The sequence below is a fragment of the Strongylocentrotus purpuratus genome, unplaced genomic scaffold (genome assembly GCF_000002235.5).
Source record: "Strongylocentrotus purpuratus isolate Spur 01 unplaced genomic scaffold, Spur_5.0 spur5_scaffold_2, whole genome shotgun sequence".
Lineage (NCBI taxonomy): Eukaryota > Metazoa > Echinodermata > Echinoidea > Camarodonta > Strongylocentrotidae > Strongylocentrotus > Strongylocentrotus purpuratus.
In genome coordinates, this window is record NW_022145605.1 from 42,215,989 (window position 1) to 42,232,762 (window position 16,774).

Genomic DNA, 16,774 nt, shown 5'->3' on the forward strand with positions numbered 1-16,774 from the left:
CTTTATTATTCTGTCAAACTGTCAAAGGAGAGTCTGTGCTTGCATACTACTATGCCACTCTATAAGTTGAGGTGCATTTCCAATACACGCACCAGTAGGGTCTGAATCATAAAACTACTCAGACTTGAATAACACTATTTTGTCAAACTGTCAGATTAGCGTCTGTGCTTGCAGACTACTATGCCACTCTGCAAGTTGAGATGCCTTTCCAATACACGCACCAGTAGGGTCTGAATCATAAAACTACACATATTTGAATATAAAGCACTACTCAAGACACTATGTTGTCAAACTGTCCGATTAGCGTCTGTGCTTGCAGACTACTATACCATGCTATTCAATTTGGGATGCATTTCTGTAAGCACTAAAATGTCTGAATCATACAACTACTCAGACTTGAATACTAGTACTATTGCTACGCACGATATACGCATATTGATTTGTCAAACTGGCAAATCAGAGTCTGTGTTTGAAGACTACTATGCCATCGTTTACTCGTAGAACGCGAATCGTGCACAGTAGATGCGAATACATGTACATTTCGTATGGGAAGTAGCAGAGAAATCACAAGTCCACGCGCATGCGCACATGGGGTATTTGCCCTCTCGAGTACGGAAAAAAAATTCGCCCGGCGGACAGATTAAATTTGATTTTCTAGTTTCTTCGGCGAGATTTTCGGTCTAATAAACTGAAGAAAAGTTGGAGAACATGACAAATATGAGTGGAGACCAAGCACAAGAGATGGAGAGGATGGTGGACAAGCTTGAAGCAATGGTAGTTGCCTATTTAGAATTATGTAAATTGAACGGGATTGAAGTCGGGATAAAAAAATAGTGGAGCGGTCGCGAGCGCGAGAGTGCAATGCACTGCCACTAACTCCAGGGAGCTCCGACGCCGATGCCGAAGGCGTCGGAGCTCGTAGGCCTACAGGAAAACGATTCAAACACCGGGTTGGGTCACCTTATTTTCGACATGTCAAAAGGTAGTAATTAAAATTTTGATTTACAATGTTTTTCGGCTCCTCTAGATCTAGGCATCGTTCCAAGTTCCAACCACTTGATAATTTGAAGAAGTCTAAAAATAAAGTCTTTGAGTTTGATGGGAAAAAGGGTGATTCTTCGTGAACCCGACGATTCATCCATGGACGTGAATCATCGATTCAACCTCTGTTTTTCGCATCCTTATTTTTTAGGGCGCAATTTGTTCGCATAGTCTTATGTCCCTCGTAAACGCGTCCTAAAAATTAGGATTGTCCGCATTTTCGCGGAGGTTTTTTTCTTCGGCGCTCTGCAGGTTTCTTCAGGTTCCTGAACTGTGCGCTGGCGATGTGAAAAACAGAAAAAAATCTACCGCGCAATAAAATACCCCCAATTCATTTCACCGTCTACTTTTATAGGGTGTCTGTCTTCCCGGGATTTATCACTCGTAACGTGAAAGTCTCTGTATAAAGTCAATGTGAAATGCATCAAGAAAATCATTGCGAAATGATCCGAAATCTGTTTTTCGCATCGCCAACGCGCGGATGGGAAATCATAATTGTCAGCGAAAATGTGGACGATGCTTATTTTTGCAGACGATCCTTATTCCCCGACCAGCGCCCCTACAGATAAAGGTCAATTAATATCAATTAAGAATGTACCCAACTCGTGATTATTTGATTCTAGAATCCGGTCATCCAGTGTAATGACGATTTGCTTACCTTTCACATGTTCCTGATGATAATGAGTTAACATAGGATTTAAATTACAAAAACGCTGACTTTTCAGTCAAGCTTAAGTTCTCGTGAGATTTTTGAGAGTTCGTGATCGGTGCGATGTTTTTGTTCTGCCAGAAATGCAAATACATGCGGTGTACTCGAAAATAGTTTTTTTTTTTTGCGTTGACAAATTGATAGATCAACCTACTTTACAATTATACTATGTATTACTATAGCATAAGTGTAAAAAGTAGCAGGCAAAGGGAGGTCAGTAACTTGGCCCTAATTGATATCACCTATCCTCAGTAATAGTTGGCACTAATTTGCCTGCATGAAGCTTGAATGTGATGTAAACGAAACCTAAAATGGTCTTGTCAACAAGGATTTCTTTTAGACTGAATATTGTTATTCATTTGTTTAGTTTCAGAAGGCCGAGTCTGATGTAGAATACATGTCCAGGAAGGTTGAGAGTGAGTTTCAAGAAGGAGCCCAAGAAAAGGATCAGGTAAGAATCTTTTGTCCTTGTCCTTTCTTCCAAGATATGTGTACTAGGATCTGATCTTGGTTGTGAGATTTCTATCAGTCCTTTTCTTTGTAGTTATAACACTTTTTGAACCTAAGATCACCCTGGATTGTTTATTGAACATAAATCAAATTGTTTCCAACTGGTCAAGATGATTAATAATAGACCTAATATGTTACTCTTTTTCAAATACTTTTCATAAGATTTAAAAAGTTATGTCTTAAAACTGTTGTAAGTATGGATAATTTACCAAGGCTATTAGGGAGTGATTTGTTACCCTTCTTCTAGAATAATGATTGGGCAAAAAAAAAAAAAAAACATGTTTAGCGTCCTGTTTTTTCGAAAAATAGGAAGGAGGAGGCCCTTTTTCTTTTTTTTTTTCTTTCAAAATGGCCGCTCAAAATGGTCGCTCTGTACATTTTCCCTGACAGTAGGGGCTATTTTTCAAGATGGCCGCCGACATATTTAAAAAAAAAAATTTTAAATCAGAAATAGATCAATTTTAGCAGTGTTTTTCATGTTTTTTTTCTTTAAAAAAAAAAAAAAAAAAATCAAAAAAATTTTTAAAAAATATTAGGCGGCCCCCAAAAAGGAAGCGGGCGGGGACGCTAAACATGTATATTTTTTTTAATGGCCTTGTATTAGTGATTGAGATCGAATCCTTAACTGGAAATGAATTGTCTCTTCAGCCATCTATATGCCTTTTGTGAAAGAGAGTCATAGGAATGATGTTTTCATTTACAAAATTGCTTTTACAAAAGATTTTGTTAAAATATAACAAAAAGAAGTACCATATGGTTGAAATGAAATCACATGTAACGCAAACAAACAATATCCCAGGAAGAAAATGTATGTTTTCACACATTTGTTATAAAATGTTCAATATACACTACATAATTAAGACTAAGCCATGAAAGTGTGTAGAATAGAACCCTAAGGCATGTATGATTAACTTGTTTTGCAGACCTCACCCCTTGAGCTTAGCCAGCGACTGCAGCAAGTCAAACATGATTATAAGAGCATCATGGAGGAAGCTCAAGGTATCAAGAAAGCACAGGAAGAGATGGTCTCTGGTATCAAACAACAGCTTATGTCAGCTTCACATGCATTACAGAGGCTTCATCAAACATCAGGCACAGAGGTTAGTCATGCCTTGAAAGCAGGAATTTACACTCATTTATTCATAATATTGTCAAAACAAAGGGATCCTGTCATTGTATGACACATGCTTGAACAATAAGTGCTCGCAGTCACTTTTCTTATGCTATTAAAATTCTTAAATTCAACCCAATCCTCAACAATGTACATGAACCTAACCATAATCAAACCTCTGCTTAACCTAAAACCTTACCATAACTTAACTGTAACCCAAAAGCTTTGACTAAATAAAGTCCTGAACAATGTCACATAAGCAAATTTTGGCTCACCAATCCTGCTGTGTCTGTTAATGGATGGCTAAGATGTGAAGATTTTGGATTTAGAGGGTCATTTGTGCTTGGTACCTAGTTCATAAAGAGCTTGGCTACCTAAAGTAAAGCCCCATTATACAATCTATCTTTAGGTGTGGCTTGCATCAAGCTTTATCAGTTTATTCTGAAAAGACAAATTTTCATTGGGATTGTTCTTTGCAAACCACGCCTTCCATCGATACATGACATCTTCTCTACTTTAGCGTTATTCAGTGGTGATGTTACATTAAATATTGATTCATGCCACATATTTAAACGTTTCTCCCCCCCCCCTCTCTCTCTCTCTCTCTCTCTCTCTTGCTTCACCACTCTCTGTCTGTCTCTCTGTCTTACTCTGTACCTCTTCTCCCTCCTCCTCTTAGTCTCTCTATCTCTCTCAGTCTCTCTGTCTCTCTTTGTCAGTCTCCATTTCTTGCTTTCTCTCTCTCCTTTGTCTCCTTTCATGTATACTCATTTGATTTGAATTCTTCATTATTGAAGACGTTTGTTTTGTTGTCAGCTCCCAGATATATCCGAGCAAGAAGCTCTTGTTCAGTCCATCCTTGGTATACCGGTATCATCCTCCGCACCTGCCCCTGTAGCTCATTGCTCAACCTCATCTCAACCAGGATCAGAACAGACTCGTGTACCAGTAAGTCAGGTTTCATTTCATTTGGTAAATACTTCTGTTTTGATGACTTTCTGTGAGGTCAATGTAATTTCAGTTAGAATGGTTATTACTAAAAGTTGGAAGCATTTAACAGTCGTCTTTGAATGGGGGGGGGGGGGGGTGATGTAAAACTGATATTGAGTGTTTTGTACAGTAAAATTATATATAAACGTTCTATATATCAGAACCAATAAGAATAACAGTAATGGATTTTTTTTATTTTTTTATGGTGTTAATGAAACATTTAAGCTGTGAGAGAGATTGGGGAAAGCAATGTAAAAAGAAGATGACGATTTTACCTCCTTCCCCACCCTCTCCCTATTTAGCCTTGTTTGCTTTCAAATTGAAATTGAAATTGAATTCATTTCACTCCTAGTAAACATGATGCCTGATGGGAAGTAAAAGTGTTTCAACATCTATGTCGTTTCTAGCTGCTGAAAATTGGCATATTTTATGACAAATACTTTGTGTTTCTACTGCAGCCTTTGCAGCTTGATGAGGAGTTACACACTGCGGAGGGAGAAGAAAATCTTTCACCCATTGATACAACATTTGACATCGGTAAGATACTATTTCATGAATCCTTTCATATATAGTGTGACGAGATCTGGTTCCATGAACTTGGTAGCAATTCCGAACGACACGAACCAGGTCTCGTCTTATAAATCAGTCAACTCTTCCAGACAGTCGACTCTCACAACTCACAACTATTCAACGAGGATCTCAATCATGCATTCATCAATCACTTCAATCAAAGTAATATCCGAGACAAATAACGACAACTTACAATGATGTTTGATCTTTCAGCTTACTTTACTGCATTCCTTACTGCATCAATACAAAACACGGACTGCCTGTTCGCAGCGTTATCAAATCACTTATATCAATCTGACCAAAATGTCGCCCTCTTCAGGTTAAACACTGTAACATTCCGTCACACAACCCCCCACTTAGACTAGAACGTCCTCGTTCTAAACCTACCGAAACGACATTTTAAACATAGCTCAACAATATAGGCATTAAAAACATGTAAAACGGTTTTTACTATTAATTCTTGTTTTCCTAACCAATCTATAAGAAAGTCCAAGCAAATCAACGTAATAAGCTACACATTTGCCTTTTTCTCTTCTTCCTGTTATTTTTATAGATATATAATTATATAACACAAGTAATCACAAATACAAAGACATTGATCAACAATGTCCAAAATACGTTTGGAAATGTAAAGAATATCAAAACACTTTTCTCGTAAGATCACTAGTAATACTTAAGTTACAACAACAACAAAAAACCTGACCTCTAGTAGGCCTACCTGATTTAAGCAAATTGTAAACTGAGGCCTATAGTTGTAATCAAAACAGATCAAGTAAACCAGTAAGACTTAGTGTTAACTTAAACAAGTATGAAGCGGTCGAAGAACTCCTTCGTCTTTCTCGTACGAACTACGCGTCCTTCAATAGTAAAGGTCGTCGTAATCCTCTTCTCAACTCTCGCTTTCTTGAAAACCGGTCTGTCTGTACGCGCATTTCCAGTGGCACCCTCTCCTCCACTCTCAGCTTCCTCCGACGAAGATGATGCTGATGACGATGACGAAACCACCTCATCCTGGGATGCGGCTCTCTTAAGCATGGCAAGAGGCTTGCCTCTGGCATCTCTGGAAGAATCAATACTAGGCACTGGAGTTGGATGTACACTTATAATGGCTGTGTTGTTTTCCTGTGGCTGGTCTCTGTCGTCTCTCTTCGTCTCCGGACAACGTCGATCTGGGGATTTTGCCCTTTCACCGCCCCGGCCCACCGGTTCTCTTTCTTTGCTCGACTCTCTTCTGGAAACCGTGCGCTGTTCATCCTTTCGGTGTCCGTCCACGTGCCTTTCATAATTCCCCCGCCTGGTAGAGGAATAATCGCAGGTCTTGCAGTTCCACTTCCGGGATCCATCCCGATGGTTCTCCCCGATATGGCGCATCAGGCTGCGGTGGTACAAGAACGTGGAAAGACATTCTCGGCACTTGTAAAGCCGGTCCCCATCCAAGTCCTCTGGTTTCTTCCACTCCTCAGACATTATCCTGCAATTGTGAAGAACAAAACACAAATAATTATTTATGTCGATAATTCTTATTTAATAAAAGAAATCTGGTGGTTTTCGTTTTCTTCTGGGATAGCGACTCTCAATCACGGGAGTCTGAGGTAGATCAGTGGGAAGATCGAACCCGGGTTGATGATCATCAGGCAAGTTCTCATCAAGCTGGGGTTGGTCATCAGCAGGGGTCTCATCAAGCTGGGGTTGATGATCATCTGACAAAGTTTCATCACTGGCAGGGCTGATCTCTTCTGGTATGACCTCAGGGGAAAGATTAGGAGAATCAGCAAAGGGAAATTCCTCCTCAGGAACTCTAAGGCGATACTCCCATGCAAGAAGATCTTCACCAGTGTACAGCTTGAGCCTATCTACATGTACTACCTTTGCTTTCGATCGGCGACTCAGCTGAATCCGAAACGTAACATCTGAGATCTTCGTAACCACTAGGTAAGGACCCATCCATCGCAGCTGTAATTTCGGGGAAACCCCCTTCTTCTTGCTGTGATCATATAACCAAACAAACTGTCCTTCCTTGAGATTAGTGGTGGTAGCTTTCCTGTCATAATTGCGTTTCTGACGCCTGGCACTCTTCCTAAGACACTCGCTAGCCCGTTCGTGAGCTTGTTGTAGATTCTGGCGTAGCTTTTCAGCGTAGTCTGTTTTTGGTTCATCACAGCTAGGATACTTTGGATTCTCCATAGTCAGGTCTATTGGAAGCGTCACTTCTCTCCCGAGCATGAGCATGTTGGCTGACTCTCCCGTGGATTCTTGTGCAGTACAGCGATATGCGCTAGTTGCATATGGCAAGCACTCATCCCATTCCCTAGACTTCTTTGACTGCTCGATGAGCATGGCGGTGATATTGATGAGGGTTTTGTTGAACCTCTCAATGAGCCCATCTGATTTCGGGTTGTAAGCTGTTGTTCTTGTCTTTCGAATGCCCAACAGGGAACACATCTCTGCAAACACCTGCGATTCAAAATTAGTTCCTTGATCGGTATGTAGTTCACGAGGGACACCAAAACGGCACACAAATTCTTCGACAAACTTTTGGGCCACTGTTGTAGCTCGAGCATCCGGAAGCGCATACGCTTCCATCCATTTGCTCTTATAATCCCCTACTACAAGGATCCACTGATTCCCATGGATGGTCTTTGGTAAAGGCCCGACAAGGTCCATTGCTACTCTTTCCATTGGCTCTCCCACCTCGTACTGTTGAAGTCGAGCACGTGCCCTCTTTGAGGGGGATTTTCTTCTGGCGCACAGGTCACACGACCGGATGAATGACCTCACGTCTCCTGACATGCCTGACCAATGAACCCTCTGTTTTACGTTTGACAATGTCTTGGTAACGCCTAGATGACCTCCTATTGTACCCCCATGGATTGCTTCTAGGTATTCTTTTCGGTACTTCCGTGGCAGGATAACCTTCCATTTCACGCATGCCCCATCCGACGTCTCCCATTTTCTGCATAGTACTCCTTGCTTGCAATCCAATTGGTCCCACTGAGCCCAGTACGTTTTCTTTGCAGCTGTCGAGTTGGCTATTGTTTCCCAATCTGGTCTACAGCTTCTTCCTTCCTTAGCCTTCAATACCCAGCTCATACTATCATCTTCCAACTGGCCTTCTCTTAAGGCCTCTCGAGTGACCCCAGGTAAGGCAATAATTGCCCTACAATGGAACTGGACTTGCTCGGAGGGAGTATCTGTCTCTGTAGATGTGTCTTCGCCGTCACTTGTGTCATCAACAAGGCCACACTGAGAACATGGTTTTCTGGACAGACTGTCGGCATTCACATGTTTCTTTCCTGGACGATGGTGTATTGTCAGTTTGTATGCTGCGATAACCTCGATCCAACGTGCCAATTGGCCCTCTGGATTTTTGAAGTTGAGGAGCCACTGCAAAGAAGCGTGGTCTGTTCTAACGGTCAGCTTCCTACCGTAGAGATACTGCTTGAAGTATTTCAAATAGAACACAACTGCTAGCAGCTCGCGACGGGTCACACAGTAGTTCCTCTCAGCCCTCGATAGCTTCTTGCTTGCGTAAGCGACTACTTTTTCCTCGCCTTCCTGAATTTGGGACAACACAGCCCCTATACCATTCTGACTGGCATCAGTGTCAAGCAGGAAATCCCCCTCTGGTAAGGGACATACTAGGATCGGAGCCTGGATAAGGCACTCCTTCAACTCTTCGAAAGCTCTTTGACATTCGTCATTCCACTCGAAACGCCTAGCCTTCTCAGTCAGTTCATGAAGTGGTGATGCGATGGATGCGAACCCGCGAATGAACTTGCGGTAATAGGATGCAAGCCCCAAGAAGCTTCGAACATCCTTGCTGCATGTGGGATTGGGCCAATTCCGAATGGTCTCGACCTTGGCAGGGTCGGTTGTGATTCCTTCTGAAGACACGATGTGACCTAGGTATTTCACCGACTGTTGAAACAAATTGCACTTGGATGGTTTCAATTTCAAATTGGCTTCCCGGAGCCGCGCCAATGTTGTGCGAAGTCGTACGATTTGCTCATCAACTGTCCGACCGAACACTATTACATCATCCAAATAGATGAGCAATATGTCCCATTGTAGACCAGCCATCACTTTCTCCATCAACCTCTCGAAAGTTGCGGGGGCATTACACAGCCCAAATGGCATTACCTTCCACTTGTATAGGCCACCGCGAACCACAAAAGATGATTTGTCTTGAGCTTCATTATCAAGGGCAACTTGCCAATAGCCTGCAGCTAGATCTAAGGTTGAAAACCACTTGGCCCCGCCTAGTGCATCCAAGGTCTCATCTATTCGGGGGACAGGGTAGGCGTCTTTTACAGTTGCTACATTCAGGCCGCGGTAATCTACACACAACCGTTTTGTACCGTCCTCCTTAGTCACAAGCACTACATTGGCTGCCCAGGGGCTATCGGAAGGTTCGATGAGACCTTCTTGCACTAATGATTTGACTTGGCGATCAATCTCTTGCTGATTGACGATAGGGTGACGTCGAAGGCGTTGTCTTATAGGTCTTGAATTGCCGGTTTCGATGTGGTGTCTGACAGCATTGGTCCGGCCCAAATCGTGACTTCCAGAAGAAAATACATCTTGAAAATCCACGAGGCACTGTTTGATAGCTTGGTGATATTTCGGATCGATGTTGCTCAGGCTTCGTTGCAACAAGTCTTGTAGGTATGAAGGAACTTCATCGTTTCCACTATTCTCTGTCCTTTCCCCACTTTCATGCACTTCCGCTGGTGAGATCATCCCGACCATTGTTCCCCGGCGAAGTGTTATCTTGTTGTTCCCCGGGTTAAACAACCTCAGTGGCAAAACATCTGCCTCTGCAGTGACAAGGGACCTTGCCAACACCAGCCCATGGCGAGCCAATTCGCCTCCGCCTGCAACTGGTTCGATTATGGCAGTACCCGTCATCTCGTCCACACAGTTGGCGATCTCACCTTGCGCGAGCGTTTCTTGACCTGGTTGCACCTCAATAGTTTCTTTCACTAAAATCCTTCTTAGGAATGATCTCCCTATCTGGTTAAGGCATCGAATGTGTTCCCCGTTCAAGATGAGTTCCAGCCGGAAGAAGTCTAGAACCCCAGCGGTTGGAATCAAAAAGTCCATTCCAAGTATTACCTGGTTCCTAATATTAGCAAAGATGACCTTTAATGGAAAGATTGTCTTTCCAACTTTGACTTCTGTCCAGGCAACTCCTAGCACATCAAGTGGCGTTCCATCTACCTGCTGAACCCTGACGTTGTCTTGTTCAAGAACCGGTCTCTGCTCTTTCGCAATACTGTAGTACATGTCAGTTCTAACAATTGTGTCAGTTGAACCTGTATCGATGAGGAATCTACATTTTATAGACCTGATGGTACCCTCTACAAATAAGCCTTGCTTGGGTTCTTTGTTAGGTGTAAGTGTTACAATCCTTCCATCATCAAGTCGACTAGGTCCGTTACTTCTTACAGCCTTCCCGTGGACCTTCCGGTCAGCTGTTCGTCGTTTCCCGACCTCTCCTTTTCAGGAAGAGGACATTCCCTTGCGAAATGTCCATTTTCGTTGCAGTTGAAGCATATCAAATCTTCTTTTCTCCGCCATTTCTTGCCGGAATTTCCAGGAGTTGGTGGTTTGGGAACTCTCTCAGAAGAAAGAAATCTTTCATTCATGAGCCTTGTCATTGTCTCGAATTGTGTTGCCTGCCTTTCACACAAATGCTCCAATTTCTGGATGAGTTGCTCAGATTCCTTTTCTGAACCCCTCACCAATTTGTGCGGACGTCTCTCCGATCTTCGTTCTTCTTCGATTCTTTCATAGTTCTCTGTCTCTATGGCCGCACGAATAGCTTCGTCAATGTCCTTTGGCCTAGCTCTGTGCACTCCTTCTCGGATAGTCCGGTCTTCTATTGCCTCAATAAAATGGTTCTTCTCGAGCCTTTTTCTCCCAACCTCTGGAATGTCTGGGTAGGCTTTGATTGCCAATTCACATATGACTTGGCCAAGTTCCTTCAGTGTTTCTGTTTGGCCTTGACGGCGATGACGCAATTCAAACAGAAAATTTTCTGCCTGTTGACTTGGGCCAAATCGCTGCTCTAGGAGCTTGGTCAGTCCCCTATACGTAAGTTTGCGATCGTGCTGATGGTCCAACAGACGGAGTGCTTCACCTTGAAGGCTTACAGTCAGAAAAGCACTTGCCTGCTCCTCTGTCCAACCATTTATATCTTTGCATGCTTCAAAGTGTTTCAAGTACTGATGCCACGATGTTTGTCCATTGAACCGATCAGGTGTTATGCAAGGCCTTTGGCTCTGTTTTGTTCCTATTGAACAATCTCTAGAAACTTCTTCTTTTATTTCCACATCACCCTGCTTGTTGTCAGGCTTCTTCGTAAGAGCCGATTTCGTTCTTCCACTGGCCTTTTCCCATGGAAAATTGGGATCGAATCCTTCAAGGAAAGGGGACCCAATGTCCCCAGCCAACTCTTGAGAAAACATGGTATCCGGCACAGGAGTCGAACAATCGGTTCCAACCTTCCGGTCTGGGGTCAATAGCTCAGGATACAAGCCCTTCTTCTCTCCACATTCGGGCGTGTTTTCACCCTTGTTTCTCTCAGTGTACGGTCCATTGAAAACTATGTCCGTATCTACTCTCCTTCTCACAGATGGTTCTTCGAACTGTCCAAGCTTGACGGTACTTTGTGAAGACAATCCCTGTTGTCTTGCTTCTATCAGATTAATTTTTGACCGTGCATTGTCACGTTCCAACTGTAAAATTTGATTCTCCATTCGTAGACGTTCCAGCTCTGTGTTCAATTGAGTTAGGTCACATTCATTAACTGAGGACCTTTGATGCTCCTTTTTATCCATGGTGAATTTATTAAGAGCTGTAGCACAAAGAACTTCCACCTCAAGTAGAACCTCAATTGGCACCTCAACTGACACCTCAACTTGGCACCTCAACTTGGCACCTCACCTGGCACCTCAACTTGGCACCTCACCTGGCACCTCAACTTGGCACCTCAACTTGGCACCTCAACTTGGCACCTCAACTTGGCACCTCACCTTGCACCTCAACTTGGCACCTCAACTTGGCACCTCACCTGGCACCTCAACTTGGCACCTCAACTTGCACCTCAACTTGGCACCTCAACTTGGCACCTCACCTGGCTGCACTTCTCGATAGTTCGCAGCTCACGTTAGCACCTAAAAAGGTGGCGTGTTTTGAGTCCGTGTCTTAGTATGTAGTTTCACGCTGGAAGCATGACCCATGAACTTGGTAGCAATTCCGAACGACACGAACCAGGTCTCGTCTTATAAATCAGTCAACTCTCCCAGACAGTCGACTCTCACAACTCACAACTATTCAACAAGGATCTCAATCATGCATTCATCAATCACTTCAATCAAAGTAATATCCGAGACAAATAACGACAACTTACAATGATGTTTGATCTTTCAGCTTACTTTACTGCATTCCTTACTGCATCAATACAAAACACGGACTGCCCGTTCGCAGCGTTATCAAATCACTTATATCAATCTGACCAAAATGTTGCCCTCTTCAGGTTAAACACTGTAACATTCCGTCACAATAGCTATAACATTTGATGTATAGAAGGATTGTATTTCGTGAATCTTTTCGTAAATTCTCTTAGGGTTATTGTCTGTTTGGAACCAGAAGAGCAATATCTCTATGTAGAATGATGAGTTACCACCCTTCTGGCTCCATGAAGATGATGTAGATGAATGACATCAATAAATAGGATAATGCTGCCTTTAGTAGGAACCATTTCACCTGTAGATATAAAGATGTAATATCAATTGGAATCCTCCACATAGAGATACATCATTTGACATGACTAAAATACCTTTTTTAAAGGAATCCTTTAATTAACATGTATAGTGTACATACTGTACATGTAGATATAATATGTTACATTAGTACGATGCTATTTTCAGAATCCTTTCATAACTCGATAAAACATGAGACACTTCTGTTTTTCTTGTAGTGTTATGAATTAAAGCTTTCGCTACTAAATACAACGTTTATTTTGTTGGGAAAAGAGTGCAGATGTGTTTCTGTAAAGTATATAAGATAACATTATTCTATACATCAGAGATAATAGCCACTATAATTGAATGTATGCATGATAGAAATTGGCAATAGTTATTATGCTGAAAGCCATTCTGGTTGCTACTGTGGAAACATGTATAGTAGAAACACTACCCAGGGAGTGGAGATGGTGCCCATGTATTTTCATATGGCTCCGTTTAGTCTCATTTCACAACGCCCCTTGTCGTCAGAGCATGATCAGAGTCAGCAGCCTAACATGTTAGCCTATGGACGTTTTTTTTTTAAAAATCGTTAAAAATTCATTTTTTGTTTAAACGAAAAGCACATCCACCCTGACGTACGTTATCACTAGCTCTTTCATTGGAGCCCTCATGTCTCATTAACTTTTGAAAGTTCACCCACCGTAATTTTTCAAAATAGGTTGCAAGCTCGTCCTTGCCTATAATACACATGTGAAACAAGTCTAACTTTGGACTCAGTTTACCAAGCGATTTGAAGATTATAGGTCGAGCACACGAAACATAAAAAGCATGAATTATCATAGATCACTTCTGCCTATTTCATTATGTCCATTTCATCCAACCCCCCACTGTAATGTTTCCATTTAGTAAAAGCAAACATTTTGCAGAGTTTAGCAAAAACATGAATATTCATGAACGGTCAGACAATACAGCCTTTTAGTACGTAACGTATAGTGAATGGGAATGGGCGATGATCCGTTCAGGAGGTAGAGGTCAGTGGTTTGTGCTGGCAATGTTCACGCGAGCGAAAATGAGACAATCGGAGCAATATGTGCATACATAAATATGATGACTAGGGTATTACTGTTTGAACACTATGCTATGGTCTAGATGATATAATTAATGACTAGGCTGACAAATTCTTTCATGATTTTGTTGATTTGACAGGTCCTTCACCAGCAGAGCTTCGATCCCAGTCTAGTGACATGGTCCCTATCACCGAAGAGGAGTTCACATCAGTCTCAGATCTCGTTAGGGCAAGAGCAAAGCTTGAAGATGTGAACAGGGTGAGAACGCACCCATCTTTGTAATGGCTTTAACATGTTGTATAATTATTGTCAGTTTCAATTTCATCGCTATCAATGAAAGAATAAGGGAGTTTACAGAAAGCTCATGGTACAAATGACCCCAAATATCCACAGATCTTTTACACATGGAGAAGTTCCACTTTGAGCATCTTAGAATAATAACTGCCAAAGTCCTAGATGTGCTTCATGAATACCTTTTGTTTGACCTCTTGAAAAGAATACTTCCACCTGCGTATCATAGAATGTACCGTTGGTGCATAAATGAATAATGTTACATAAACTTTCATATTCATCTCTGTGGGTTCTACCATTTTGGTACAAATGACCTTCATCTGCCCATGCGCAGATTGCATCTGTGAACTAGCTGATTGATTCAATCCACTCCATAGCCCCTCTAATACCTTTCTACCTCTCCATCATCAAGCATGGTACTGTGTGCAATACATTATGAAGCTGTCTGGCGTACAGGAGGTTCTATGACACCAACTGATTGTTCAATTGTTCAATTCAATAAAGTCAAGCTGAATTAAGCAATGAATGCCCTACAGATAGAGAAGGCAGTACCTGATGCTGTCTCACAGACGTCCAGTGTTCTCATATGCACTGATTTCCAAGAGATTATTCAATTCAATAAAATTCATGATTTCTGTGTGTATATTGTGTTGCTGATGTTCCACCAAGAGAAGAGTTTAGGATTTAATTTGAGATTTGGTGGAACACCGGCGCGGCAATATACACAAACATGTGGACAGCGAACTTATTAGATAAAAATACATTTTGATTTTCTGATCAAAATGTACTTAGTTTTGATTGTATTATTTATGCAAATTAGATGACAGTTGTCAAAGTAAATTGAATCAATATTGAGTGAGCATATTTAAGAGAACATGGTATTCATCTTGCTTCCCAACATTTTCTAGAATGCCATTGTTTTCAATTTTCAATTCTTTTGTAGACAGTTAATTCAATATTTGGTTCTCATTGTACACGTAGGTATACAGTAGACTCCATGATCACTTCAAGACAGAAGGGAACACTGCTGCATTGAGTGTACCTGACATGAGTAAGATGGGTATGAAGATAACAGGGGCTACAGGAGAAGCTAAACTCAAGGTAAGTGATTAAAGGCATTGTTAAACAATGTTAAATCTGAGATGCATGTTACCTGTAAATGATTGGAACGTAAGAGTGCTCAAACTGAGTGAAACACCAATGCATTATTTAGTGAGGATGCTTGAGCTCAATGAGCCTGAATTCTATACTGAATAAGTCTGGTTTTAAATTTCTCATTTGCCAGGAATTTAACAGAGTGTAGTATATTATACATAGGTTCATAAAGAAGTGAGAAGACGTAATAAGAAAGAAATTGTATTGGGTAATACTTTATTTTCAATGTTTAAAGGGAGAAGTATGCTGTAATATGAATCTAAATAAAGTAATGTCATAGTATATATTTTGTATATGTATATCCTACTTCATAATGTAAGCTATTCAACATTTCAGTCTGCTGGTTGTGATGCAGTGACTTTCTCATAAGCCGTACCATCATTTCGTCGCTGTTTTCACGAAGTGACGGTAGTGAAAAAAAATTGCATTCACTTTGCGTTACGATTTTCCTCACTACCGTCACTTCGTGAAAACAAGGACGATTTGAATTGTAACTGGTTTAGGAGCTATGGAGATGCGTTCTTCATGAGCTTCAATAGCTGTTGTACTGATCACCTTTTAACATTATTCATTGAGAAGACCGTTTATTTCAACAGATACATTTTGACTTTTTTGTAACAGATACTGATTGCTATACTGTACGTTCTTTTTCCTTTTTGTCCCCTTGCAGACTCTGCGATCACTGAAGATCATTAACATAACGAGGACAGGAGCAGTGAAGTTGTTATGATGTGTATGAATGTGGAAAGAGCACATGACGCTATCCAGGGTCTGGTGATTAGACTATGCTTGCCATGCCAGGTTACAGAAATAAGCCCAAGAACATTACAAATAGCAGACTCTCTAAAGCTATCTAGTCTTTAGAATGGCCTAGACCAGACATCAGTGGGTTTATTTTAAAAATCCTTTTGACCCCACGATCTTACCATTCCTCATCAGTGACTTGAAACCCTTCAGGCAATTCTTGTATTCCCAGAGAAAATTGATTTTCATTATTCTGTTGTTAACAGTTTACTCTCCATGTTTGCCCTGGAGAGGGTTGAGCAGGTTATCCTAGATCATGTTCCAGGCCCAGGAAAAATTGAATGTCAAGAAAATATTTAGGTCACACCTCCCCCCTTCCCTAGACTACTTTAAAGCCTGAAACTTTCACAAGTGGCTGCCATCAACAATTCAAAATAGTGTCAAGCCGCCAAAGTCTATGATGTTAATATATATACATCATTGTCCTCTCTCATTATTTTCTCTCTTTCTCTATCTCTCTCTTTCTGTCTGTCTCTGTCTCTCTGTCTGTCTGTCTCTTTCTCTGTCTCTGTCTCTCTCTCTCTCTCTCTGCATCTGTCTCTTTATCTGTCTCTGTATGTCTGTCTCTGTATCTCTCTCTGTGTCTGTCTCTCATTGTGTCTGTCTCTCTCTCTCTCTCTCTGTCTCTGTCTCTGTCTCTCTGTCTCTCTGTCTCTGTCTCTGTCTCTCTCTCTCTCTCTCTCTCTCTCTGTTTCTGTCCTATCACCCCTCTCCATATCTCATTGTAAAGCAGGTTGAATCAATATGGAGAGGATAAAGGACCCCATTTAACCAA

The 16,774-nt window shown here is 41.5% G+C and overlaps 2 protein-coding genes across 2 annotated transcripts; one reads left to right on the forward strand and one right to left on the reverse strand.

Annotated features, from left to right (window-relative positions):
* Nucleotides 1-633: 633 nt before the first annotated feature.
* On the forward strand, nt 634-16,021 carry LOC115926890 (spindle and kinetochore-associated protein 2-like). Its single transcript, XM_030992491.1, has 8 exons — nt 634-774; nt 2,118-2,201; nt 3,184-3,360; nt 4,188-4,319; nt 4,820-4,898; nt 13,889-14,007; nt 15,022-15,141; nt 15,866-16,021. The coding sequence occupies exons 1-8, from the start codon at nt 709-711 to the stop codon at nt 15,923-15,925; spliced, it is 837 nt and encodes a 278-aa protein (XP_030848351.1). The 5' UTR covers nt 634-708; the 3' UTR covers nt 15,926-16,021.
* LOC115926891 (RE1-silencing transcription factor-like) lies at nt 5,023-12,468 on the reverse strand. Its single transcript, XM_030992492.1, has 2 exons — nt 12,346-12,468; nt 5,023-6,402 (listed from the first exon to the last, which is right to left on the reverse strand). The coding sequence occupies exon 2, from the start codon at nt 6,396-6,398 to the stop codon at nt 5,730-5,732; it is 669 nt and encodes a 222-aa protein (XP_030848352.1). The 5' UTR covers nt 6,399-6,402; nt 12,346-12,468; the 3' UTR covers nt 5,023-5,729.
* Nucleotides 16,022-16,774: the final 753 nt, after the last annotated feature.

What these genes read in the sequence shown, in the direction of transcription:
- LOC115926891 (XM_030992492.1), bottom strand. Translation starts at nt 6,398, where the DNA reads ATGTCTGAGGAGTGGAAGAAACCAGAGGACTTGGATGGGGACCGGCTT.
- LOC115926890 (XM_030992491.1), top strand. Translation starts at nt 709, where the DNA reads ATGACAAATATGAGTGGAGACCAAGCACAAGAGATGGAGAGGATGGTG. An exon ending in GAGCCCAAGAAAAGGATCAG is followed by an intron (nt 2,202 to 3,183) that starts GTAAGAATCTTT and finishes CTTGTTTTGCAG; the next exon opens with ACCTCACCCCTTGAGCTTAG. An exon ending in ATCAAACATCAGGCACAGAG is followed by an intron (nt 3,361 to 4,187) that starts GTTAGTCATGCC and finishes TTTTGTTGTCAG; the next exon opens with CTCCCAGATATATCCGAGCA.